We start from the raw sequence: 26,653 nt of genomic DNA on the forward strand, positions 1-26,653 counted from the left end.
GTTTCGGGTACACATAGGCAGCGGAGAAATAACAGTGCATTAAAATGAAAAACTTAAACGCAAACTTCTAAATTGCACGCAGGCGAAGCCGTAAGTGAGAAGTTAGTCTCTAATAAATTCTTATTAAAGTTATCTTATGTTTTGATAACATGCCACTTATTATTATCGTTACTTTATCTATTTTATCAATGCAAGCGATAAGAAGATACGATAACCTGACTGAATCATCAACTACTCGTTTTTCATCATCTTAAACAACACTATATCAATATTTAGAATAGGTATGTATGTCTTGAACTCGCTGTCATTGTAACGGTAAGTCCCCTCTTTGAGGAGTGGCTTGAGATGCGCCAAGTTGTCCTCACATACCGCCTGCTTATCGGACATGGGAGCTTAAAAAAAAGGTATGTATTCTCTCACCTTTCAGTTAATTTTATTTAATAATTGATTCATACTAATGTTATGTTAACTTTAAATTAATAATGGTAGTTATCTACAATTTTACGTATAATTTTTAAAGTCAATTGTGACTCCTGTACTATAGTATAATAGTTACCTACGTATGTACATAAATTACTGGTATAAAGTAGGTTTTAGTGACATCTGTACCTTCGTCATTAAGAAAATTATACGCAATCTTCTCTGTTAAACAAGATATAAGGGTGCTTTTCCACCAGAGATGTGCTATGCTGCGTTGCTGTGAATGCGTTTGGCTTCCACCAATCATATTCATTGGTACATATAGTTTAGCACTGGTGGAAACGGACTCAGCTAAGCTATGTTTTTATATGAAAAGATGTGTGCTATGGATGGCTTCCCTACTATCGATACATCGCATACTCAAGCTGCGCATCTTCCTCGCACAGCTAATTTGCGGCGGCGCATATTCCTCGCACAGTTTAGTATTAGTTGAAACGTTCACATAGAGGCACAGCTTAGCTATTACATCTGCGTAATATAGCTACATAGCACATCTCTGGTGCAAAAACACCTTAAGCAGTATTTCTGTACTTCACCGATAACACGATCACTTGAAGATAATGGATCTATCGTCTCACTCAGTCAACCTACAAAAGAAAGAGACAGAAACGTTCAGACACTTGAAATTGTGTATATTTATTGAGAAGCGAATTACGCTACTATTATAAACGTATCATTCATTACTAAACATTATTTCAAATCAAAATGGTGGATTAACAAACTTTGAAAATAGAACATTTAATTTTCTTTGTTGACATCTGTCACTTTAATTTTTTAATTGTTTGAAATTGGAATACTTAACAATGAGGTTTACTGTTTTAATTTTGATTGTGACCTCCTTAGTTTTGAGTGATTATTGTGAATGTAAACAGTTTACAAGATGTAGGTTAGCTATAACATTGTCACAAATAAAAGGAATTAAAAAAAGTTTTCTGGGGACTTGTAAGTATATATTTTTATCTTTATCTTTTTTAAATAATCAGCAGGTTTCTTTCGACACCAGCAATTTATACTACGCTAAGTCCAAAAAGCGTACTTTACAGTAGAGGCGTTTAAAGGGAAAAACGTGATAACTTTTACATGAATTAAGATACTTTTTTGAAATTTGGTATGCTTAATATTTAATTTATTCATTGTAATATCTCATATTTATATTTCCTTAATTATTTATATTTTTTGATTTAGCGCAAGTTAGCCGTATATAAACGTATTTCATCAAAATTTTTTTACATCTTATACACGTCTAACTTATGTTAGCGTAGTGTAGTACGGGAGGTCGTAGTGCATGATCAATCATCTGATGCATATTTCAATATTTTTATAAAGAACATGTACTTACTTACAAAAAGAATAGTCAACGTACGATTAATAAACTAATTAATACGTTAACACATAAGTATTTACTATGTAAAAGTCGCTAAGTCGTTCATTTTACAAACGAACAAGTATACACACGAACGCACTAAACTACGCTAACTATGAGTTAGTGCAGTGTTGTACGGAGTTTGACCAAAGTGATCGTCGCGCACACTCCGCTAATAATAGTTGGCGTAATATAAATCGAGTGATTTCAAAAAGTACCTTTACTTAGCGTTTTATAAGATTTGTAACTTTCTTATTTTTGCATATTTCTTCTCAATTTTTTTATGACGTACGTATACACACATTTTAAGCAACTTGGCATAAAAAAACGTTTTTTCCAAATTTCGAGTTAGCGTAGTATAAATTGCTGGTGTCGCTTTGAGACCACAAGTTATTGTTATTTTAAACATAGTAATAAGTGTTTATTTATTTATTCAATAAGGTACATCAACACATAAAATACATTTTTTTAAATTATATGACTGAGACAAATCTGTTATGTATATCTTTAACAGGTGTACATAACATTCACTGCATTTAAATCTATACATATAATAAAATCGTAGAAAAGTGCTGTCTGTACATTGAAAATAAAAATAAAAAAAATAGCAGGGGTTATTGTTATGTCGATGTCGAACCCAAAAATGTAATTAACTTTTTTTTTGTCTGTTTGTCTGTTTGTCTGTTTGTCTGTTTGTCTGTTTGTCTGTTCGTCTGTGCGCGCTAATCTCAGAAACGGCTGATCCGAGTTGGATGCGGTTTTCACGAAAATATTGTGGGATGCTTAAATTTACATTTAGTGTTTGTTTCATGTCAATCGGTTCATAAATAAAAAAGTTATGTCAAATTAAAGAATCACGTCGAACATTCTATGCTTATACCATCAATCTCCGCAACTATTTGACGGATTTGGTTGAAATTTGGTACAGATATAGTTTAGAACCTTAGAAAGGACATAGATATATTTTTATTTCAAAAATCAAAAAATAAAAATAAGAAATAAATTATTTATAAATAATTCTATGTCGATCGTTACACGACTTCGGTTCATGTTATTGTTTTAATTTATCGAAAAAAAGTAAATAAATAGTAAAAAGGTATGAAAAAAATAATATCAATATAATAAAACATTTAGTACAAAGAAAATGCTCTAACGGAGTATAGATAATTCTATGTCGATCGTTACACGACTTCGGTTCATTTTTTTTTAATTAGATTAGATTTAAGTCGTTTCTTTTAAATTATTTAGTTTAAGCTTGGTTATTATAGCATAGAGGATAGGTTGTAATATAGTTTCTTTTTTAATTGTTATAAATTCGTAATTCGTAGCTTTCTTTAGTTTTAAGTTAGTTTAAGTCCGTTTTTAAACTATTTTTTCAATGCCCTAAGTGAGTATACATCTATTAAATTTAAACGCAGAGCTCATTATGTTGATTTTTGAAGAGTTCCCTGGAATATCTTCCACATCTCATTTTTGAAGAGATCCCGCGAGATCGGGAACTATGTGGTTAAAACCAAAAATTTGCCGGAAGTCACTATTACACGCGAACGAAGTCGCGGGCAAAAGCTAGTTTAAACATAAAATAAAATAATGTTTTAGTATTAGTTAGGAAAATTACATTGAAGACAAAAATGAACGGAATTACACGGATACAAATAACAAAAAAAATAATAATAACATAATTATTAAAATAAAAATACAGATGAAAAACTTGAACAAATTAGGCACCTATTTTTAACCGACTTTATAAACCTGAGACGAATCAAACACGTACAATACACACTAACACCTCTTTAATAGGTCAAACAAGTTTACAACTAGTCTAATTATGCAAAAATACGCCGCGGAATATACTCTACATAGAACCGACGACATTTGACATTGAAATAAATTCAATGCAAAATATTCTTTACTATGATGATGTTAAGAGCTAAAATCAGTATAAAAAGATAATTAATAGATACATTTACGTTCATAAATATGAGTAGAGTCATGTGGAGTGCACGTGTGTTTGTGTTTATCTGTTTTGTTTTGTATGTGGCCAGTGCTAAAAGATTTGAAACGCGATGTAAACTAGTGAGGGAGTTGCTTAAAATTGGAATGCCCAATGATATGTTTTTGGGACAATGTAAGTAACTGTGTGATTTCTTTTATAACTATTTCAATTATACATATTAAATACACTATATCTTTTTTTTATCTTTTATTTAAGGGGCTTTTCTCTATATCTATACTTAATACATAAAGCTAAAGAGTTTGTTTGTTTGAACGCGCTAATCTCCGGGACTACTGGTCCGATTTAAATAATTATTTTTGTGTTGTGTAGTGCATTTATCGAGGAAGGCTATAGGCTATAAAACATCACGCTATAAACAATAGGAGCCAAACAGAGCGGGTGAAACCGCGCGGAAGTAGCTGGTATTATAATAAAAATGAATCGCTCTTCGTTAGTTTCGCTAAAACTCGAAAACTGCGTAACCGATTTGGCTATATGTTTTTGTCTTGAATTATTAGTGGAAGTCCATGAACGGTTTAAGAGATGATAAAATAATGTTTGTGGTGGTATCAAATTTGCCTGGTCAGCTAATGTGTTATAAATAGTTATTTATATTATCGCTTACCACCAGCCAAGATTGGGGGAGCCATTATAACAGTAAAAAATTTAAGATTGTACTTTTTATAATTATTATTTCTATTTGTTTATTTACCATATTAGTTCAATACCTTATAAAATATTTAATTAAAAATAAGTGAATTTTAATTGTAATTTTTTTATCTTTCTACGTGGAGGACTAAGGGAGAGGCCTTTGTTCAGCAGTGGACGTCTCTCGGCTGATGATGATGATGATGATGTTGAAGTAAATTTTAATATATAAAAAGCAGTAGCCCATCAGTAACCGGAGAAATCCAAGCTAGTTCAGGGCTCAAGATAGAGGAATTTCCGGACAATACGCGCCGTGTCCAGAAGTACTGCTTACTGCTTCATGTCCTTGACCAACCATGAAACGTTAACCTACTCAGGTGTTGGTCGAGGCTTTTTGCTATGAGGTCATTGGCATTATGTCATTCTACTGTGTCGTGGGTGCGTTTACAAACATACAAGTTTATATACCCGAAACAATTATTTGTGGATCACACAATGAATTGTTCCATGCGGGATTCCAATCCGCTATATGATGCACTGTAGCCGATTGCCAAGCCAATGCGCCAACCGTGCAGTCAAACTATTGCCACCAAGAGTTTATAAAAGATACAGATTATGTTTTATTAGTGACTGCAATAAATAAAATTTACGTCATTATTACAGTTGAATCTAAACCAGTTTACATAATGATTGCGCTAGGTTTCGATTCTAGGAAGGATAATTAATTACTATTAAATTCGAGGAACAGCATATACCTAACCTAAAATGTCCTTTTAATAGTTCTACGTAAGATAGGTATCTAGAATTATTGAATTTGGGTACGCACCTACTAGATTTAACGCTATGTTTTTCCTTAATTTCTAGAACAGAGATTGCGAATCTTTACATTACAATACGCGCGATTTTAAATAAATGTTTTTTGAGAAGCTACATGTGTCAAGTTGTGGCTCTTTCCTCTAAAGACTACTACAGAATCAACTTGCACGATTCTCTCACATTATCCTTTATTTGACTTTCTGGACTTTAAGAGACTATGATCTCTGAGTTTGTTTCGGCATTTCTTCTCAGAGTAGTCGGATAGGAAATGCCGGCCTCATCTAGTTTCAAAGATTGACCCGTAAAAGTGTTATTTTGTAACCTACTTGCATCAAAATAATAATAACTCATCTAACTGTTTTAATACTGTGAATGTGGTGCATGTCTGTAATTGGCATAAGCACATGATCTTGTTTTTATTAATGTTGGTGTTTATTCTGTTGACGTGCCTTAATAGTAATAAACAAATAAAGATTCAGAGTTACACAAACTCTGAATCTTTAATGTTATTAATTTACTAGCTTTTGCCCGCGACTTCGTTCGCGTGGAATAGTGAATTCCGGCAAATTTTTGGTTTTAACCACATAGTTCCCGATCTCGCGGGATCTCTTCAAAAATGAGATGTGGAAGATATTCCAGGGAACTCTTCAAAAATCAACATAATGAGCTCTGCGTTTGAATTTAATAGATGTATACTCACTTAGGGCATTGAAAAAATAGTTTAAAAACGGACTTAAACTAACTTAAAACTAAAGAAAGCTACGAATTACGAATTTATAACAATTAAAAAAGAAACTATATTACAACCTATCCTCTATGCTATAATAACCAAGCTTAAACTAAATAATTTAAAAGAAACGACTTTAATCTAATCTAATTAATTTATAAATTAGACTTACAATTTTATTAAAAAAACTAACTACAGTAACTACTAATAATCGATATCAAACTAAACCTACGTTAAATAGTTTAACCAAAAAACCAGGAAAACCCAACAAATAAACTTATTAATTGACAAATACAACGAAACCAATTTAGAATATACGAAACAGCAGGACCACTACAGACAAATAATCATACGACTGATAATACACTTTTTCTACGATAGTACCGAAGCGCTCGGCCGATACCCAACCAAATGAATGTAACGAAACCATAGCGCGATCTATTTCGATCCCAACGCCATCTATCGAGGATAAAGACAACTTGGATTATTTATTTATACTCCGTTCGGGCATTTTCTTTGTACTAAAAGTTTAATTATATTGATATTATTTTTTTCATACCTTTTTACTATTTATTTACTTTTTTCGATGAATTAAAACAATAACATGAACCGAAGTCGTGTAACGATCGACATAGAATTATCTATACTCCGTTAGAGCATTTTCTTTGTACTAAATGTTTTATTATATTGATATTATTTTTTTCATACCTTTTTACTATTTATTTACTTTTTTCGATGAATTAAAACAATAACATGAACCGAAGTCGTGTAACGATCGACATAGAATTATTTATAAATAATTTATTTCTTATTTTTATTTTTTGATTTTTGAAATAAAAATATATCTATGTCCTTTCTAAGGTTCTAAACTATATCTGTACCAAATTTCAACCAAATCCGTCAAATAGTTGCGGAGATTAATGGTATAAGCATAGAATGTTCGACGTGATTCTTTAATTTGACATAACTTTTTTATTTATGAACCGATTGACATGAAACAAACACTAAATGTAAATTTAAGCATCCCACAATATATTCGTGAAAACCGCATCCAACTCGGATCAGCCGTTTCTGAGATTAGCGCGCACAGACGAACAGACAAACAGACAAACAGACAAACAGACAAACAGACAAACAGACAAACAGACAAACAGACAAACAGACAAACAGACAAACAGACAAACAGACAAACAGACAAACAGACAAAAAAAAAGTTAATTACATTTTTGGGTTCGACATCGACATAACAATAACCCCTGCTATTTTTTTTATTTTTATTTTCAATGTACAGACAGCACTTTTCTACGATTTTATTATATGTATAGATATCTGAAAATACCGACAGGTAAAGTACAGATTTTGTGATCAATGACAAATATTGTGCTGCATACCATCAATGGCACGCGTGTCAATACCATTAGGTATGGGAGAGTCATGATTTGGCACAGATGGGTTAGCTTAGGTATGGGAGTACCCAATGCCATTTGGTGTGGGAGAGTCATGCTTCGGCACGGATGGGTTAGCTCGACCGGAGTACCGGCCACGGCCGCACCGAAAACTGACGTGAAATAACGCTTGCGTTGCGTTTCGTTGTGTGAGTGAGGTTACCGGGGGCCCAATTAACCCCTTTTCCAATTTTCCCTATCCGATTCTCCAACATCCCTTAAATTCCTAACCCCCAAAAGGCCGGCAATGCACTTGTAACGCTTCTGGTGTTTCAGGTGTCTATTGGCGGTGGCGTCTAAACGATGACTAATATTACGTTACCCATTCTTAACTATGATGATCATATCATAATTTATCAACACCTACAACACAGTACCAAACCTAGTATGGGGCAAGGTTAAAAAAAAACAAAATCAAATCTAGTTTATCTAGCTCTTCAAGACAAGAGTGATGTCACTACTTAGTAAGTTGTTAACTACTAAAATCTGACTAATTGACCTGTTTAATTGGTGTACAAGCAAAGCATTTATATATTAGACCTTGACCAACTGGACCTTGAGGGTCGTGAGGTTAGAACCGTGTCAAAATACCAACTTCAAGTCGTTTGTGGTGCGAGTTCCAACTGAACATCTTGATAAGTTCCTCAATACAGAGTTTTGGCCGAAGGACGTCATCTACCGATATCGTACGAATAATAAACCTTATACTGTCCTACTTACTAGACTGCCTCGTTGGCCGAGTGGTGGCAAGTGCGACTGCCGGGCAAGGGGTCCTCGTTCCATCCCCGGGTCTGGCGAAGTATTACTGGGCATTTTACTCAGTGGTAGCACGGAGTCTGGAAATGTGCCCGGTATATGGCAATAGGCTCACCACCTATTACATGGGACCATAATGTGCACCTCTGCCTACCCCTTCGGGGAATAAAGGCGTGACGCTATAAAAATACTGTCCTACTCAAAGTCATTAAATGATTACTTAAATTATACCTTAGTAAAGATTTTGTTCTGAAAACATTTGCTAAGGACAAGGTTAAGTAACCATTAAATGACTGAGTACGTAGATAGTCTTCTAAAAAGTTACAGTACACCACTTTTCCTATATTTTCTTTTTTTTTGTAGAAGACTTGACGTAAAGTTGAATAAAATTAAAACAAAACATATTTTACATAATTTTTCATTATAAAAACTCTCAATGAGTACTAGAAAACGAATGAAAGTTGAAAAACTTAATTAGTAGCCCGAAGTTTTGCATAGAAGTGTGATTATGCGGTAAGTGCAATATTTAAGTCACGTAGCGACCTCTATAAATGTGTTTAGCATACATTATACCGTTATAATGCTCAGACACGAACCTTTAAATATTTTAGTATTCAATGTTTTAAAAGGGACAAATAAAATGTAATAACCTTTACGTCTGCGATTTTGTCAAAAAATAGTTGATCATATCGCGCTATCAGAGTGTTTTTCCACCAGAGATGTGCTATGCTACGTAATTGTGGATGCGTTTAGCTTCCACCAATTATATTCATTGGTACATATAGCTTTAGCACGGATGGAAACGGACTCAGCTAAGCTATGTTTTTTGACGTGACAACGTCTTAAATTAGGTTGCGGCTCGGAGTCACTCATGAAAAAGTGTAACGCCCGGTAACGTGACGATGAGTCACCGAACGAGAGAGAGGCCTGCCGGACCGGCGAATGCCTTGCGTCTCTCTCCCACTCAACTATGATCGGTCCGCCGCGCGCGCAGCACTAGAGAATTATTAGGCGCATTGAATCGGCGCGTGCGTGCTGCCTCTGTCTTTCTCGAGCGTTATAGTTAAAATTTGTGCAATCCTTATTTTCATTCAATTCCTTGTTCCTATTGTGCAATTTAATAATATTCATATCAATAAATATTCTACCGAGAAAAAGACGTTGTCACGTAAAATCTTCGCCCGTAAAACCGACTTTACAGGCAACCATTTTTTATACGCAAAAGTTGCGTGCTACGGTGTGTTATGGATGGTTTCCCTACTATCAATACGTCGCATAGTCGAGCTGCCCTTCTTCCTTGCACAGGAACATGGCTTAGTTTCAGTGGAAATGGTCACATAGTTTCACAGCATAGCTATTACATATTCATAGCATAGCTACATAGCGCACCCCTGAAGGAAAACATCCATACAGTTTTCTTCTTTTTTTGGACGGTAAAATGATCAGAATAACTTCTCCCGCATGCTTTTCTAAGCGAGAGGGAGTGTCAGACTCTTACACCCAAAAAACAAACAGGAAATATTCTTAAAAATACTTCCTAAAACCAGTATTTCATAGAAACCGATGTTAGAAACAAATGTACACAAGTCAATTACAATTAAACTCCTAAATAAACCGCAAGTTTACTAAGTTTGGTTAAAGTTAACTTGAACTTTGGTCTTCTGGTGTATATTTAAAGTATCACCACTGACCAGTGACCGCACTCTAAGGTAATTTATAATGTATACTTCGCGGAATTTGTTGCCTGAAAAGCCTGAGTTTATGATGGGAAATAATGGGAATTATAAAGATCAATCTATACATAGATATTATAAAATTGTAGGAAAGTCAAATTGTATTTTTTTTCGTAGCGATTTTTTTTAGACGCGGGTTGTCATCCAATGATTTTTCCTCTCTTGAGTGAGGCGAGAGGGAGTCTCAGACTCTTACAGACTAAAAACCACCCCGTTACTACTCCTGCTTTTCTTTTTTCAAATTCTGCCAGACGACATTTTTCTAGTATAAGCTAGTCTTCAATAAACTCAATTAGAAATCTATTACTTTCTCATTAACTTATAGATTTTCTTAAAAATACCCCCTCTGCTATTGATCACAAAGTCACTTTATTCTGACAAAATTAATTTAAATACGGAAAGTAAATATACGCCCCATACACATTAATAACCGATTTATTCGTTGAAGAGACTCAAAAGCAGCTCAATATATACAACTATGAAACATATCATCGTTTCTAAGTAAATGCATGCTCTTTGTAAACGTGGTACCAGTAGCTGAAATAGGTTAGTTCCTAGAAATATTCACCATCTCAACTACCTATTTATACTGACAAAGTCTAGCTATGATAATATTATTAAAGTAATTGCATAATATTAAACAAATTCGTTTTGATTTTCGTAGAATGTTTCCACATTTATTTCAACGGTATTTTTTTTTTGTTCAACAAAAACAGTTAGTATCAGTTTACTACTGGACTATTAGGTTGCTTTTCCATCAGAAATGTGCTATGCTACGTTGCTGTGGATGCGTTTGGTTTCTACCAATCGCGTTTATTGGTACACATAGCTTAGCGCTGGTTGAAACGAACTCAGTTACGCTATGTTTTTTTATATGGAAAGATGTGAGCTATGGCTTCCCTACTATCGATACATCACAAACTGAGCATCTTCCTCGCGAAGCTACTTAGTTTCGGCGCATTTTCATAGCACATCTTACTCGCGCACCTACATAGCTTAGTATCAGTAGAAACGGTCACTTTCACAGCTTAGTTAGACAACTAAATAAAGACAATTAGTCATCACAATGACAAATGTACTTTAGGTGTAATCACATCGTATGCATTTTATTATTTCTCCGAACTCATAATTAGATGCGGGATTTCCTAGTCAGAAGAATAAGCGTGGGAATTATGAGTAACTTTTAATAAATGAATATCCTTGATCAGTCTATAGATTAGACATATAAAAATAGAATGTGTTTTTACACTGTTTTTAACAAAACAAAATAAATGTCGTTATAAAACGCATAGCAAACTATTTAGTTATATGTGTGTCAAAACAAAAACAAGATACTAGATTTTATTTAAAATTTTCCTTAACTTGATTTCAAAGGCACAAAAGTTTGCCACGGTTAGAGTAATATGACGGCCTCACAGAAAACCGACGTGAAACGACGCTTGCGTTGTGTTTCGTTATGTGAGTGAGGTTAACAGCGGCCCAACTACTCTCTTTTCCAATCTTTCAAAGCCTAATTCCCCAACAATTCTTAAATTCCTGGCCGCCAAAGGGCCGGCAACGCGCATGTAACGCTTCTGGTGTTTCAAGTGGCCATGGGCGGCGGCGATTGCTTGCTATTAGGTGATCCGTCTGTTCGTATACCGGCTTATTCCATTAAAAACACAGCCACAGCCTCGAATCGGACCAGGAATAAACCATTGCAACTTCGATGGTTTTTCGTCTAACAATGGGATAGCTTTCCTCCTTTAAAAAAAGAATATAGCAGTTCGACTACACGGCTGGTGCGGTGGCTGGGAAACTGGCTGCTGTGCAACGTGTAGCGGATTCGATTACCGCACGGAGCAACTCTTTGTGTGATTCACAAATTATTGTTGCAGGTCTGATGTGATTCAAAGTCAAAGCAATTATTTCAATTAATTCTAAATTAGGCACTTTTAAAAGGATGTGTATGTGAACTTGTATGTTGATAAACGCACCCACGACACAAGAGGAATTGCAAATGTAAGGCAACGTTTAAAAAAATCCAAACAATAACAAACTAAAAAAATACTCGAAACGATACATCGAACATGATACATACTAAAATACATAAACCCACATGCATTGAAAAATCACACAATAGATAAACTCCGCAACGTACACAAGATTGACCTTGAACATCTTCACAAAGGCCAATGACCTTGAAACTTTAGTTTTAAATATACCCCGAGGGCACAGACTCGCTTGTATTTATAAGTACTTTTGAAAAGGGTATTTTGTTAGAGAAGGCCTTAAGATTATAGAGAGCCCTTTTATCAAGCTATAAGTACATTCCTATTGATCCCTCAATTGTCCTTTTGTAGTATTAACTTGAGATAAAATAAACTTTCAATACAATTCGTAGTTTTCGCTGCACCCTTGAGTGGAAATTAAAATATTAGGTTCATTTTCGACTGTGTGTATTTAGCTGAGCCTTTGTATTTGCGCTCGGTGTATTTTATTTTAAAAACAATTCGCTTTGAAAAACTAAAAGTAACATTTATTTATTTTGTGTAGGTATTTGTTTGTTTTAGACTTTATTGTATTTTAAGACCATAGTGGTTACGTATTTATGACTGAAATTGGGCATGATAAAAAAATTGCCTTTTTATTATTGTAAATTTCGTGAGACATACTAATTTACTTGTAATTTTTATTTTATCGGCTTTCTGACGTAACTGTTTGACGAGGAACTAGACTATTGTAGGGTAGCAGCGCGATAATCGCCGCGTCGTGTGTCGCAGAATGCTGCTCATTAATATGAGCCTCTAGCATGGTTTGAAACTAGTCAAGTTCCTCGTCAAACAGTTACGTGAGTAAACCGATAACATAATAATTAAAAAAATAGCCAGGGAAAAAATTCAATGCAAAAGCCAACTAGAATGCGAGTCTTACTGCACACCTTAATCATTACATAGTATAAAACAAAGTCACTTTCGCTGTCTCTATGTCCTTTTATTTATTTATTTATTTTACACTTTATGTACATTATACACAGGAGGACTTAATGCCAATTTGGCATTCTCTACCAGTCAACCTTGGGGTGATGCAGAGAGACAACAGCAGGTGTAACAGCAGGCATATATTGAAAAATTAAATATTAAAAGATAAATAAATTATAATTATATTTATAACGATCATGTTATATATACAATAAATATTACAATATATACATACATACATACATACATACATACATACATACATACATACATACATACATACATACATACATACATACATGTACTATGTGTGTGTTGAGTCTGTCAGCCTCTTCCATATATGCTCACGAAGCCTAAATTTGAAGGACAGTCGACTGGTCGCCGTCCTGACATCCGTAGGCAGCACATTCCACAGCAAAATGGATTGTATGAAGAAAGAAGAGTGAAGGAAGTCAGTACGATGAGTTGGACATTGTAGAAGAAGATTATTAGAGGAGCGGAGATACTTGCTGTGGTTTGCGCTTATATACTGGAAATAAGAGGATAGATATGTAGGAGAATTGGGGGAGTTTAGAAGGGAGAATAAAGTGGTTAACGCCCGTTGTTCCCTGCGCTGGCGTATGGGCAACCACTTTAGTTGCAATCGAAATGCAGAGACATGGTCGTATTTACGCAGATTGAAGACGAATCGAATGCAGTTATTCAGAAGGCGGTCAAGTTTGTTGAGTAGGTCTGCATTCAGGTCGTAAAAACACACATCAGCATAATCAAAAATGGGGAAAACCAAGGACTGGACAAGCATTATCTTGGTGGAGGACGGAAGAAAGTTCCTTAAGCGATACAGAGACCGCAGCGTTCCAGTAACCCGTTGGCATATACTGGTGACGTGAACACGCCAGGTCAAGTTGCTATCAACGTACAAGCCAAGGTTCTTCACATCACTGCTGAACGGAATGATCGCACCGTTGAACAGAACAGGCGGTACAGCTGCAACGTCAACCCTGCTCAGGGTACGAGAGCCTCCCACCACGATTGCCTGACATTTATGCGGGTTTACAGCTATTCCATATTTCGTAGACCAGTTGTGTATAGCCGCCAGGTCCGCGTTCACCCTCGCGATCGCCTCAGGCAATTCACCGAGCTTAGCCCGACAGTACACCTGTAGGTCGTCGGCATATAGATGGTACGCACACTGGAGTTCAGATGTAATAAGGTTTATGAAAATTGAAAATAGAAGAGGAGAGAGAATACCGCCTTGAGGGACGCCAGCTTCCAGGTGATTCCAGTTTGATGAACTCTCATCGACATGGACTGACTGCTGGCGCCCCTGAAGATATGAGGAAAACCACACCAGTACATCATCAGAGACCGAAAGATGGGAGAGGATAGCTAGTAGGATATCGTGGTCGACCATGTTGAAGGCATTTGAGAAGTCCACCAAAACCAGCACTGTGATCTCAGTGGCCTCCATTCCTGCCTTCACATCGCCAATAACCTTAAGGAGTGCGGTGACAGTACTGTGCCCAGGTCTGAATCCAGATTGCAGCGGACTAATAAGACAGTTGTGGTATATGAAATTGGAGAGTTGCTTATGGACACAGGCCTCGAGCACCTTGGATAAAAAGGGAAGGATGGATATTGGACGGAAATGTGTAAGAAGAGTGGGATTGGATATCTTTGGAATAGGACGGACATAGGCTTTGCGCCATGTAGATGGGAAAACATTGGAGTACAAGGAAAAGTTTAGGATATGAGTTATGATTGGGAGGAGGAGATCCAGTATGGTTGTGACCATATCGCGCGAAATACCATCACAACCCACCGCCCTAGATTTGATAGCAAGGATAATCTTCCGGGTCTCTTCCAATTGCACTGGTGCAAAGCAGAAGGGACGAATTACACAGGGACGACTCAGGCCGGAGATGAAAGAGAGGGTTGCTCGTTTGGTTTGGAGATCCAATTTAGGGACAGTGGAGAAATGGAGATTGAGGTCGTCCAAACCAAACGAACTAGGAAGGTCCGAGCGTTGCGATTTGCCGATGCCCAGAGTTCCGAGGAACTTCCAGATATCGGCAGAAGAAGAAGAAGAGGAGATAGTGTTGAGAATATGACGGCGTTTAGCGTTGCGCACCATCTGATTACACCGATTCCTAGCAATCTTGAAGGCCGCCCAATTTTCCTCGGTGCGATCTCTCTTGTGTTTACGAAACGCTCGGTCCCTGCGTCGCATCGCCATCTGTATCCCCTTGGTCATCCAAGGCGCAGGAGGGCGTTTCAGTTTCACCCTCTTTACTGGAGCATGACGATCATAGAGGTCAGTCAAAGTCCCGTTGAAAATGTTCACCTTATCGTTTATGTCGGTTGCCTCCAGGAGTGATCCCCAGTCAATGGCCGACGCGTCCTCTCGAAGTTTCCCAACGTCCATCCGCGCAAAACAACGCCTGTACAGGACCCTAGGCTTCACCTTGGGTGGTTTCAGGACATAGGACAGGAAGATCAGGTCATGGTGGGAGAATCCTGGAGCCTCATGTTGGCCATGAGACGAGACCAGATTGGGTTTGGACGTGATGATTAGATCGAGCCAGGAGTCCTCACCAACAATGTTATGATGAGTAGGTTGGAGAGGCAGCAGATGAAGACTAGCTGACTCAATCAGACACCGGAGTCTACGGGAACGAGAGGAGTTGGAGGCTAGGAGATTAGTGTTGAAATCACCCATGATTATGTGATGATCGTAATCCGAACCCACAGATTCTAGTACCGATTCGAATTCAGTGAAATAATCGACCGAAGGAGGACAATAAACAACGCCTAGAACAGACTTAACCCCCGGACACAAACCTCAAGAAATATATATTCCGCAGCACAGCCTGGTGATGAAGTTAATAGAATTTTATAGGTAAATTCGCTGCGGAGATATATGGCTACACCACCTCCTCGCCCATCAGTGCGGTCATTGCGAATGAGGACATATCCAGTTAAGGGGTAGGTGGTTGATGGTAATTGAGGCTTGAGCCAGGTTTCGGATATCAGGACGGCATGCACACTACTGTTGTTAAATGCCTCATAGAGGTCATTGTAATGACTAGGCACACTCTGGGCGTTAATGTGGCATACATTGATCAAACGACGATCCTGATCGCCAAATTGATTGTTGAGAATATCACCCAAAGTGCCGCCCAGCGAACAGTAACTGTCACTTCCAAAAGAGCAATCATCACTCGCAGATACAAAAGAATCAGCATCAGACATAAATATATAATATGTACTTATAGCAAAATATATGTATAATAGATAACAATAAAATATACAATCAATAAATATAGATAAAATTATTAGACAGAAGAACGTTACGCACAGAAGATGCTTGACACCAAAATATGCAACTCTGCACCACCCGCCAGCCAACATCAACAAAAACAAGAGAAAAAAGAACACAAAACAATACAAGCAATAACAACACGCAACAGACACACCAAGCGAACAAATAAACAAACAAAAGCAGTGCCCCTTACTATTCCATTCCAAATACATACTAAAATACGTGAAAAAGTAAGGAAAAAAAAACTAACAATAAACAAAACAAAAAGAAAAATTAAAAATACAATTAAAACACAATTACAAGACACATAATAATTAAGCAAATGATAAAAATGTAACAAACAAGTATGAGAAATAAATGAATGATCGTAATAAGCAAATGATATAAATATATATTATATTATATTTTTAAATGTTTTTTCTTTAATTGAATATTTAAAAATGTAAATAGCAAGTAATGTAAATAAATAAATGGAATAAAAAAAGCAAATGATATTCATCATGTACGTTTCTAAACGCAATATGGAATATAACATCTGTCACTGTCATAATGACACTACCACCACTCATCCACCCTCACTTTGACCGATAATTTTTAAAACTTATGCAGGTAAACTTATTTAACATTGACGAAACTGGAAATTTTGTATTCAATAACGAACTTTGTTTAAAAGTAATCACGAACAAAGGAAAGCGAAATATTGTGGCAGTAGTGGGTAGCGGCACCAAAAGTTTTAAGAAGCTATACATAATACAAACAAGCAGCTAATGAAGGAATACAAAGAGATGCACATAAAAGACAGACACAATTAAATCTACAAGGTAAGGAATTAGCAAGGACAATACAATAGAATAGAAAGCGTAATAATAAATATGTGGTGATTGCGGTGATATCTCCGTGCAAACATTAATTATTTGCGTACAACTTTCAGACTCACCTCGTCTGCCCGCTCGCCACGCCCGGCCGCATGCTCCGACACTCCAGGCACCTTCGGGTATTTGCAAAGCAGGGGACCCAGATCTTCAGAGCATGTCACCTTATGCTTAGAACCATCAGCTGTCTTCAGGAAGATATTTCCATCCTGCGTCCAGCAAGCACGTATACCAAAGTGACGGCGTGCCCTGACGAACAACTCCTGTCTGGGTCGAGTCAAGAACTCCCGCACAGAAACTTTGGAGCCCCGAAGACCAGTTTTAGCTCGCCAGACCGAAGCCTTGATCTCAATAGTGGCAAACCGCACCAGAATCGGTCTGTGACGGTCCTTAGTGCGCACACCCAGTCTATGGCATGTCTTGATCGCGGACAACGGAAGATTGAGTTGCAGCTTGGTGTTAACAATCTCCAGCACTGCTTTGCTGCACACCTCTTCCTCGACTTCGGGTATGCCCTGGAACACCACAGCCTTCCTTCGGTGTCGCATCTCCTGATCATCAGAGCACCTGCAGCAGTCAGAGATTTGTTTCCGCAATGTGCCCAAAATCCCATAGACCAGCTCCCGGAAGACCCTAAACTCCTCAGCAATCTTGGCCACTGTATCCTTAGAAGGGCCAGCTGCCTTTATCTGGGCATGGATCTCGTTCATCCTTCCCAATAACTTCTCCTCCATGGACAGATTGGTGGTTATGAGGTCAGCGTACGACATAGTGAACGTGAAGTGATGAACTCTTAGTGAATTGATGTGCTGGCAGGTGGTGGCCAAGTAGAATACTTTACATAAACCTTGTAACTATTATCACTTTTTAATATGGTTATATACTATTTAGGCCAATTGTTGACAAGATTTATTCAATTTAAACTATTTAAATTAATTTATATAATTTATTTTTCGCAATAAACAAATTACGCGTGTGAACTTATTTACCACCTACACTCGAAAAAAAAAAAAAATTTTGTATGCATACATTTTTAAAACTATGCAACGGATATATATACGGTTTTTTTAATAGATAAAGTGGTTCAAGAGGAAGGTTTTATGTATAATACATACATAAAATATCACCATTACACTCATGCGAAGCTCGAGCGGGTCACTAGCATATGTATATACGAAAATAAATTAAAAAGAGCGTAACGAGTATCGCCTAAAATTCTTCAATTATTGAAGGAATTAAGGAAGTTCAATTATTGAAGAATTTCCATCAACTCTCTAATAGCGTGCCCTTGACCTTGAAAATATTATGATAAAGACCTTTGACCTTTTAGACAGTTGTCTGGGAGTTAATTGTTCGTATTAATAAATGGTTCCGTATTTAATGTGGACAATAGGTGGCGAACAGGGGGTTACTAGGAATCACTTCAAAGTTCCGAATCCAACTTTGGCTGTTGTAACATTGAGGGGTTTGCTGAGTTTGTATTACCTACGGAAATATTCCTTACAGTAGTTATCTATGAAGGTACGTCAACGTCACGCTTTTTATCCTCGATGGGGTAGGCAGAGGTACACATTACGGCATGTAAATACCATTGCCGTTAAGACCCATGTAATAGGGGGTGAGGCCAATGCCTTATACCGGGCACAATTCCAGACTCCGTGTTACTACTGATTAATTTTTCGAAAAACCGATACAAGTCCAGTCATATTGGGCCCGAAACGGGGATCAACGAGGCAGTGTAGCTATGAAGGTATTCATGTATTTTTATCGATTGGTTATTACTTCGTATTAACAGGAGTTTTCAGAATACAAAAAATATGATGGGGAAAGGATTGTGTCTCCGGTAACCTCGCTCACGCGACTAAAATCAACACAAGTGTCATTTCACGCCTTTTTTCTGTGTGGTAGTAGTAACCCTCCGGTCAAGCCGGCCTATATTCCCGAAACAAGGCTCTTCCAAATGTACCCATAATATTAATATACTCCTTTATTTGTTTCAGGGGTATGCTTGATAGAAAAAGTGAGCAATAGAGAAACGACTGCGCTTACAACGAAATCAAATGGGAAGAAAGCCTATGGATTGTACCAAGTAAGTCTAACACTATTATTGTCAAAACTATGTACTTGTATGTACTATGTACTTTTTTTGGGAATTGCCTTCAACAGTTTTCTTTCGGAAGTTAATGCTTTAATCGAACATGAGATTCTATGTTTGCCAATTTCACTTAAACCATTAAACCCAGGAAATATTTTCTGCAACATATTTTATAAGAATGAATGATTTTACAGATACCCAGCGAGTGGTGCAAGGAAGGCAAACGCGGTGGACGATGTAATATAAAATGTGAAGGTGAGGACCAAATCATTATCAGTACTCGAATACATTACATAGGGTTTCTTTATCATGCCTAAACTATTCAGAATCTAAAATGAATGCGAATACAACCACAAATCGATAATCGCGTTGCATAAATCGATAAATTGATAGTAATCAAATGAAAAATATATAATCTCTATAGATGAAGATTGAGCTCAGTGGCGTGCCATTGAAGAGGCCTATGTCCAGCAGAGGACGAAAACAGGCTGATGATGATGATGATGATATAAGCATCAATTTATTATTGTTCGTTAGTCTCGCTAAAACTCAAGAACGACTGGACCGATTTGGCTAATACGCGTATTAGCCTTACATTATTTATGGAAGTCCAGGAAAGGTTTAAAAGGCAAAAAAAAAGTGTTTAAGGCGTTATAAAGTTCGCCGAGTCAGCTAGTGACAAATAAATATTAAAACAGTGGTCAAGCCAATGGTCAGACACTAAAACAATTGAAAATAATACTGCATCCACCAATTCTTATTACGTAGATTTTTTTATTCGGAAAGTTGCAATATTTGCAACAGTAATTGTATGTACAAAGTAAACAATAATGTAAGCCGGGATTGCAGTGTAGCAAATTGTCAACGATGTAGCAAACAATTCTAAGCTCCAACGATTTATAGAGCACGTTCCCCATCAAAACTTTATGAGTGTCGGTCAAAGTATTGTTCGACGTTTTGGTTATGATCTCTTACTTTTGTAAAGTACTACTATAATGATCTTTTTAAACCATATAGTGTCAACAGAGTAAGATAATTTTGAAACCACCGCTATCATGGGACTCGTTCTTATGAGACTATCGATACTTACAGACGATGGTAAGAAAAGAGAGCTGTTTTTAAGGACGGAAAATCATCCAATGTCTTCTTCCGCCTTAGACGGGGTAGTGCCACACTCGTACTGACTAAAAACGACTCCGTTCCTACTTCTGCTTTTCGAGCCGGAGCCCCGGTAACCCGATAAGCAGCTCCGGGTCGTTATCAGCCCTACTGGCCCTATCTGTGGTAGTGTGAAGCCTCTTTGAGCTTCGTACGCAAGGGTCTAGTTCTGGTCGGACGGCGAGTTACCCTTGTCGCCGTTCGCAGATCCGCATTTACGGTGGTCGAAGATAGTCGCGCCAAAAAAGAGAGCTGACTAAGGCACTACTAATTTGAGAGAGAATAAGCAGCAGCTTTTTCTGAAAAAATACATTTAAAAAATAATACTACAATCTCCTATCTAGCGTAAAGATTATGATGAACCCTCATATACAGAAGAAGCTCACAAGCCAGCAGTAGACGTTCACAAACAGTTGTTAATGATAATAAAATGAAACTAGACTATAATTACCTAACTTTAACAGACTTGGTTTCATTTCAAAAATGTTTAATTCGTACAGTAATTTCTAGCTATAAAGACCAAATTTTATTAGAAATAAGGTCAAGAGAGCAAATAATTTAGTTTTCATCTTTATAAAATTCGAGTCCACTTTTACGTTTTCATATTTCTGATTTCAAGAACTTGAATTTGTTAACCTACTTATGTTTAATAGGTACTTATATATTACCTTGGCTTACCTACTGATGTAAGGACTTTAGATTTTTTTTAAAAGAAATCTGCTCTAAATTACTAAGGCAATTGGGCAATAATTTCAGAAGGAGATGGCATAATGCCTTTTACATTAAATTTCAAACTTGTCCTATGTGCTTGTTGACGTTAAACTTGTCTATTGTTGTTGTTCACGTTGAACTCGAAGGCGCGCGTAGACCTCCCGAGTTTGTGTTCACGGTGACCAACAGGAGTTAGCGTGTACGAGCAACATAACTGTAAGCGCATCTAAAGTAACCTCATAGAAAAGTCTGATTTAATTTTACTAAGTAGTTTTTGGCAGCGATTGACTTAAACAAAAATAGTAATAATGCTTGTATTACTATTTTTTGTTTACGGTTTTTCTTAATGGACTCTAACGAACATACCTATAAGCGTGGTTTTGTGAGTTCAGAAAACAGGCAATCCACTTTATTTCCACTAACATTGAGTCCCATTTGGAGACATGCTCCAGTAATATGCAGTGAAAATAAGGTTACGTTTTAAAATTCAGCTGTCTAAAGCAGTATCCCTTTAAATTAGTGGAAGAAATCCCTGTTTGTTATACAAAAATACACGACAGATTATCCTTCCTAACTCAATTTTTGAACTCCAGACAACAGCTCATATGTTATAATATTGTCTCTTCGTTTTAAACCAACACGGTAACGAAAATTTCCTTTGTTCTCATAAAAGGAGGACGGCAACAAAAGCCTAAGTACCTATTTGTATTACGTAGGTAATTTCACCAACATAAAGACGAAACGGTCTTATTTTTTTAGAGGTTGGCACTTCTTCAAAATACGGCCAGAGGATCTTGCTTATCATGACGTTGTAAATCAAAGTCGTGTCGCAAAACAAACTCAGATACTCGAAAGTTTCGATTCATATCGAGTATGTGAGTGATATCGAAATCCTATGGTACGTCCCCGCGTTATCTTTGTACCACTCGAGTGGAAATATTAAAGTAGGAAAGTATAAATCAGGATTCTGTAGTGGCGGGGAAGTTAAGCAACATTTTTACGAGCATTACTCTACTTTATTTGATTTCGTAAGCTTTCGGATTTCTATTATGAAGATTTTGTTACTAAATGTTTTTGTAACATTGTGGTTGAGTGTATGAATATTTTTGCGTAGGAATTGCGTGATTGAAAAATTGGTAAGACGTCAAAATGTTACTCGGTTTACTTAGAAGGTCAGGGTTAAGTAGATTTTTGTATAGCAATTCGGCTGTATGTGAATTTGTTATGCTAAGAAGTTCGTTCTTGAATATACATTTTGCCATTATTTATAGATTCTTTAGTAGCTTTTATATCAACGATCTCGCAGGCAGTTTTATAAAGTTTGCTTAAAAGGGTAACTTGACTGAAGCTATATTTTGTCCTGTGCTATGATCGGTATTTTTAGCGTATCTTTAGCATCTGCCCCTTTTCATCCAACGTTGGACATAGGTATGGGAGAGCCTAAGGATTAAGTTGCTCCTAATCCTTGCCACTGACCTGAATCTGCAGCTCTTCGCAACCAACCATTGTCCGTCACCACCTATAATAATATCAGTACGCTGTAAATCATCGGTGTCGTGGTGGCTCGGAGGTTTAAGACGTGCTGCTTCTCATGCATGAAGATCCGAAAAATACCACTGCAAAGTACCAATGTAACTTCTTCTGAATTATATTATGACTTTCTAAGATTATTAAGACACCACTGACTAACGATGAAGGAAAAGATTGTGAGGAAATATGAATTTAAGTTTGAAACCGCCAACTCGCATTGATTAAGCGTGTTGATTAATGCTCAAACCTTCATGCGTGAAAAGGTTTTTGTTGAGCAGTGGCCACTTATAGGCCGATTGATGATATGATTATGAATTATTAGTTTAACATTTCAAACTCGTATACAGAAAATAAATACAGCACCTATTTACCTTTGTCCAAAAAGTCCGCATGACCTATTATACAAAATCAGTTAAAAGACTGATTATGATGAAATACGCGCTAATGGCATTCGAGCAATACATTATTTCAATTTATCTGTTTACGAAGTAAATTAATGAATCTCATTAGTTTATCTCGCGTTTCACACGCGCGTGCATAGATTGATAGATTTATCAAGTTTCCATAGCATAGGTATTTGTAATGATAACTGAACGCGCTGCTATTTTAATTAATAATTTTGTCGATAGTTTGAAATTGTTTCTGGTCATTTTTGGTTTTGGTTTCGTTAGTCTAGGGTTGTAGTTCTGATACATCACCAATGTCATCATCGTATACAGCTACGAGCGAGCTGTTAAAGTTTGTTAAAAAAAATTCGTAGAAACTTGGTTTTAAGTGTGGGAGAGCCAAGTTTTGGAATGGGCCAGCTCGATCAGAGTGATACCATGGCCTCACAGAAAATCGGCGTGAAACAACGCTTGCGTTATGTTTTGTTGTGTGAGTGAGGTTATCGGAGGCCCAATTGCCAGCCGCGGAAAGTGGTGATAAGATTACTCGTAACTCAACTAATAAATCCTTCTCTTATTTCAAACAGATCTGCTAAACGATGACATCCGTGATGATACGGCGTGTGCTCTGAAGATCATGGAGGAGCATGGCTTCCAGTACTGGCCGCTGTGGACCACGAGGTGCAAGAATGATAACTTCATCACCAATGAGATTTATAAGTAAGTTTGCAATCATTCATTTCAATGGTAGAATTTAGCTCTTCTGTTTTGAAGGGGAAAATTATCCAAGTGACTTCTTCCGTCTTCGGGGAGACAAGAGGGAGTGTCAGACTGACTAAAAACCACCCCGTTCTTACTCTGCTTTTCGAGCCAGTGTCCCGGTAAACCTGCGAGGTAGTCCGCAGCTTCGGATGTGCTTTAGCGCTTCATATTACATCACATTACCCTCAGTATAATATTTTACAACAAATCACCTGTGGAGTTCTTAAAGTATGTTCAATTTTTTAATTCTTTAATTCGTTTTTTCAATGTCTAGTTGTAATAGTTGGATGTATAATAACAGGTTTTTTCCAATCGTAACTACAACAAGTTCATATGTAGTGCAAATGTATTTCTCCATATCTAATATTCAAAAAATAATACACAGTCATAAATCTCCACAATATTATTAGTAGGTCTGCAGTACCAAATCTTATTACATCACCTCACAACAGTCACTTAAGCTCCGGTGATAATATAAATAGTTCGTACAACATTATTTCTGTTTCTACGCGTGAGAGGGATCCCTTCCTTATTTGTTCAGGCCACGATTTAAAGGGCACTTTATTTCCATAAAAGGTTAAGCGTCCCTTTTTCTGAGCTTATGGAAATGTAATCTTAAAATCGGTTTCTAGCGATTTAGTTCCGATAAAATTATGGAAATCACCTTTTTGAAGTGTGGATTCGTCTTTTTTTTGATGTTGTATTTAATTATCTGTGTTTGATTTTCTTTTTGGGTCTCGTTTGATTGTGTAAATAACGAGATTAGATATTTGAAATTCCTATATCTAATAAAGAGTGCTCCTAATTTAAACAAGACATATTTATACATATACTACGCGACTTGTCGTTCTACGTGAGGGAAAGGAGGCGGAGGCAGAGGAGAATTTATTTAACAGCTGACTTGTTCCGGCTGATAATGATGATAATGATATACTTCATGCACAAATGCACATGGACGGACTCAATACCCGAGACATTCTCATCCAGTCTACCCATAAATTTTAAAAAGCTACTCGACTACACATTACGAAACTACATCACATACTTAGATGTTTTTAACCACAATCCATGTATTTTGTTATTTCGCTAACAATATATTCTTGGCACTACACATAAAAGATTCACGGTGTCTTCGAATACAAACTTGTCTCAAAAATGTACTAATTTATTTTTTTTTCAGATGCCCAGACCTAAACCGGCTAAGTCCAGAGCGCAGCTTATTTCTCAACCAAGGTTGAGTACTAAGACAAAGATGTTTAATCAAGAGAACTATCTGAAGATCCAGATACAGAAGACTCACAAATTAAATTAAATTGTTTGTTGATGTTTAAAATAAACGTGTTTCAAAGTCTGGCCCTCTTGTTTACTTGCCACTTTACTGGGACAGGCAGAATACTAAGTATTGTCAGGTAAAGACGTCTGTGTGAGTCGAGTGACGAAGTGACGGGATTTCTTGCTCAATTGTTCTTTGTAGGCGTTTGTAAATACTTGAGATGATGAATAGTAATTTTTTTCTTTATGAAACTGTATAAGGTAGGAGGATTATAATTTCTGTTTTATAATTTCTGATTTTAAGATTGAAATCGCCAATCCAGATTGAGTAGGTAAGCGTGGTGATTAATGCTCAAACCTTCTCCATGCGAGAAGAGGCCTTTGGTCGGCAGTGCCCACTTATAGGCTGTTGCTTCCACCGATCATATTTATTGGTACATATAGATTAACACTGGTGGAAATGGAATCAGCTAAGATGTGTTTTTAAATGGAAAGATGCGTGCTATGGATATGTGCTAAGGATAGCTTCCCTACTATCGATACATCGTATATTGCGCTACACATCTTCCTCGCACAGCTACATAGCCTTGTATCAGTGGAAATGATCACATAACTTCACAGCTCACCTATTACATCTTCGTAGCAAATATCTGGCATAAAAGCACCTTAACCACAAAAGTCTCACTAACCTACCTACCGGAGAAAAAAGGCCTCAAAAATCTCAAAACACTAAACATTCCAATGCTACCTACCCAAATAAACTTCTATTTATCAAGAGGGCTCCTTTCACTCTGAAATACGAGTGCTTCCAACTCCAGACCCGTCTACAACAAAACCTGGGAACCTGTATAAACAAGGTTTACTTTTTAAACTATTCGTTTTGTTCCGCTGTGAAAATATCAAATAGTTTTCTCAATTCTCGTCTACGTTTTTGTTTTTGATGCTGCTTCCCTGAAATCTGTGTTCATTGGCGAAAATATGCATTATCATAAATGTGATACATTTTCCTAGTTGTATAAGAGATGAGATCGTGTTTCTATAAAGTGGGATGTACAGGTTTTTATTTTGCTACGAGTTCTGTTTAAAGTATTGTTTTGTGAATACTCGCTAAGCTTTTCGCAATTTCTGAATATGAGTTGTTGCATTTTAAGAAAACGTTTGAGGGTTAGTAAGACTTTAATATATTCTTTTGGGTATGTATAGTGATGTATTCCCTAATACATCCAATGACTTTTCCAGTTTGGGCTAGGTGAAAGGAAGTGTCAGACTCATACTGACTAAAAACCACTCAGTTCCTACTCCAGCTTTGAGCCGGAACCCCGGTAACCCGTTAGGTAGTCCACAGTTTCGTATCATTTAAATGTATAACGTACGTACAGTGACGTATTCTATAAAATAAGATTTATAAAGTAAATAAAAACATCTACCAGTACAGCACGATTGATGAGGTGACTGGGAAACTGGCTGCCACGCATCGTGTATAGGGTTCGTTTCCCGCACAGAGCGAATCTGACTGCACGGTTGGCGCGGTGGCTGGACAACTGGCTGCCGCGCAACATGGGGCGGGTTCGATCCCCGCACGGCACAACTCATTGTGTGATCCACAATTGTTGTTTCGGGT

General features: G+C 36.9%; 1 protein-coding gene and 1 long non-coding RNA gene across 3 annotated transcripts; both read left to right on the forward strand.

Annotated features, from left to right (window-relative positions):
- Positions 1-1,140: 1,140 nt before the first annotated feature.
- On the forward strand, positions 1,141-25,113 carry LOC118279388 (lysozyme). 2 transcript variants are annotated; one of them, XM_050698472.1, is made up of 5 exons: positions 1,141-1,422; positions 19,119-19,207; positions 19,408-19,468; positions 23,586-23,718; positions 24,941-25,113. In XM_050698472.1, exons 1-5 carry the CDS (start codon positions 1,284-1,286, stop codon positions 24,996-24,998), a joined length of 480 nt encoding a protein of 159 aa, XP_050554429.1. In that variant the 5' UTR covers positions 1,141-1,283; the 3' UTR covers positions 24,999-25,113. The 2 variants fall into 2 exon arrangements, with proteins under 2 accessions (XP_050554429.1, XP_050554428.1); XM_050698471.1 differs by lacking the exon at positions 1,141-1,422 and adding an exon at positions 3,804-3,971.
- Positions 16,748-18,102, forward strand: LOC126911402 (uncharacterized). Its single transcript, XR_007705952.1, has 2 exons — positions 16,748-17,067; positions 17,178-18,102. It is a non-coding gene; the product is annotated as an uncharacterized LOC126911402 (long non-coding RNA).
- Positions 25,114-26,653: the final 1,540 nt, after the last annotated feature.

This window comes from Spodoptera frugiperda, chromosome 14 (genome assembly GCF_023101765.2).
Source record: "Spodoptera frugiperda isolate SF20-4 chromosome 14, AGI-APGP_CSIRO_Sfru_2.0, whole genome shotgun sequence".
NCBI lineage: Eukaryota > Metazoa > Arthropoda > Insecta > Lepidoptera > Noctuidae > Spodoptera > Spodoptera frugiperda.

Excerpts from the sequence above, each read along its gene's own strand:
- LOC118279388 (XM_050698471.1), top strand. The coding sequence starts at position 3,824 with ATGAGTAGAGTCATGTGGAGTGCACGTGTGTTTGTGTTTATCTGTTTT. Across the intron at positions 19,208-19,407 it reads AAGCCTATGGATTGTACCAA|ATACCCAGCGAGTGGTGCAA; the intron begins GTAAGTCTAACA and ends ATGATTTTACAG. Across the intron at positions 19,469-23,585 it reads ATGTAATATAAAATGTGAAG|ATCTGCTAAACGATGACATC; the intron begins GTGAGGACCAAA and ends TATTTCAAACAG.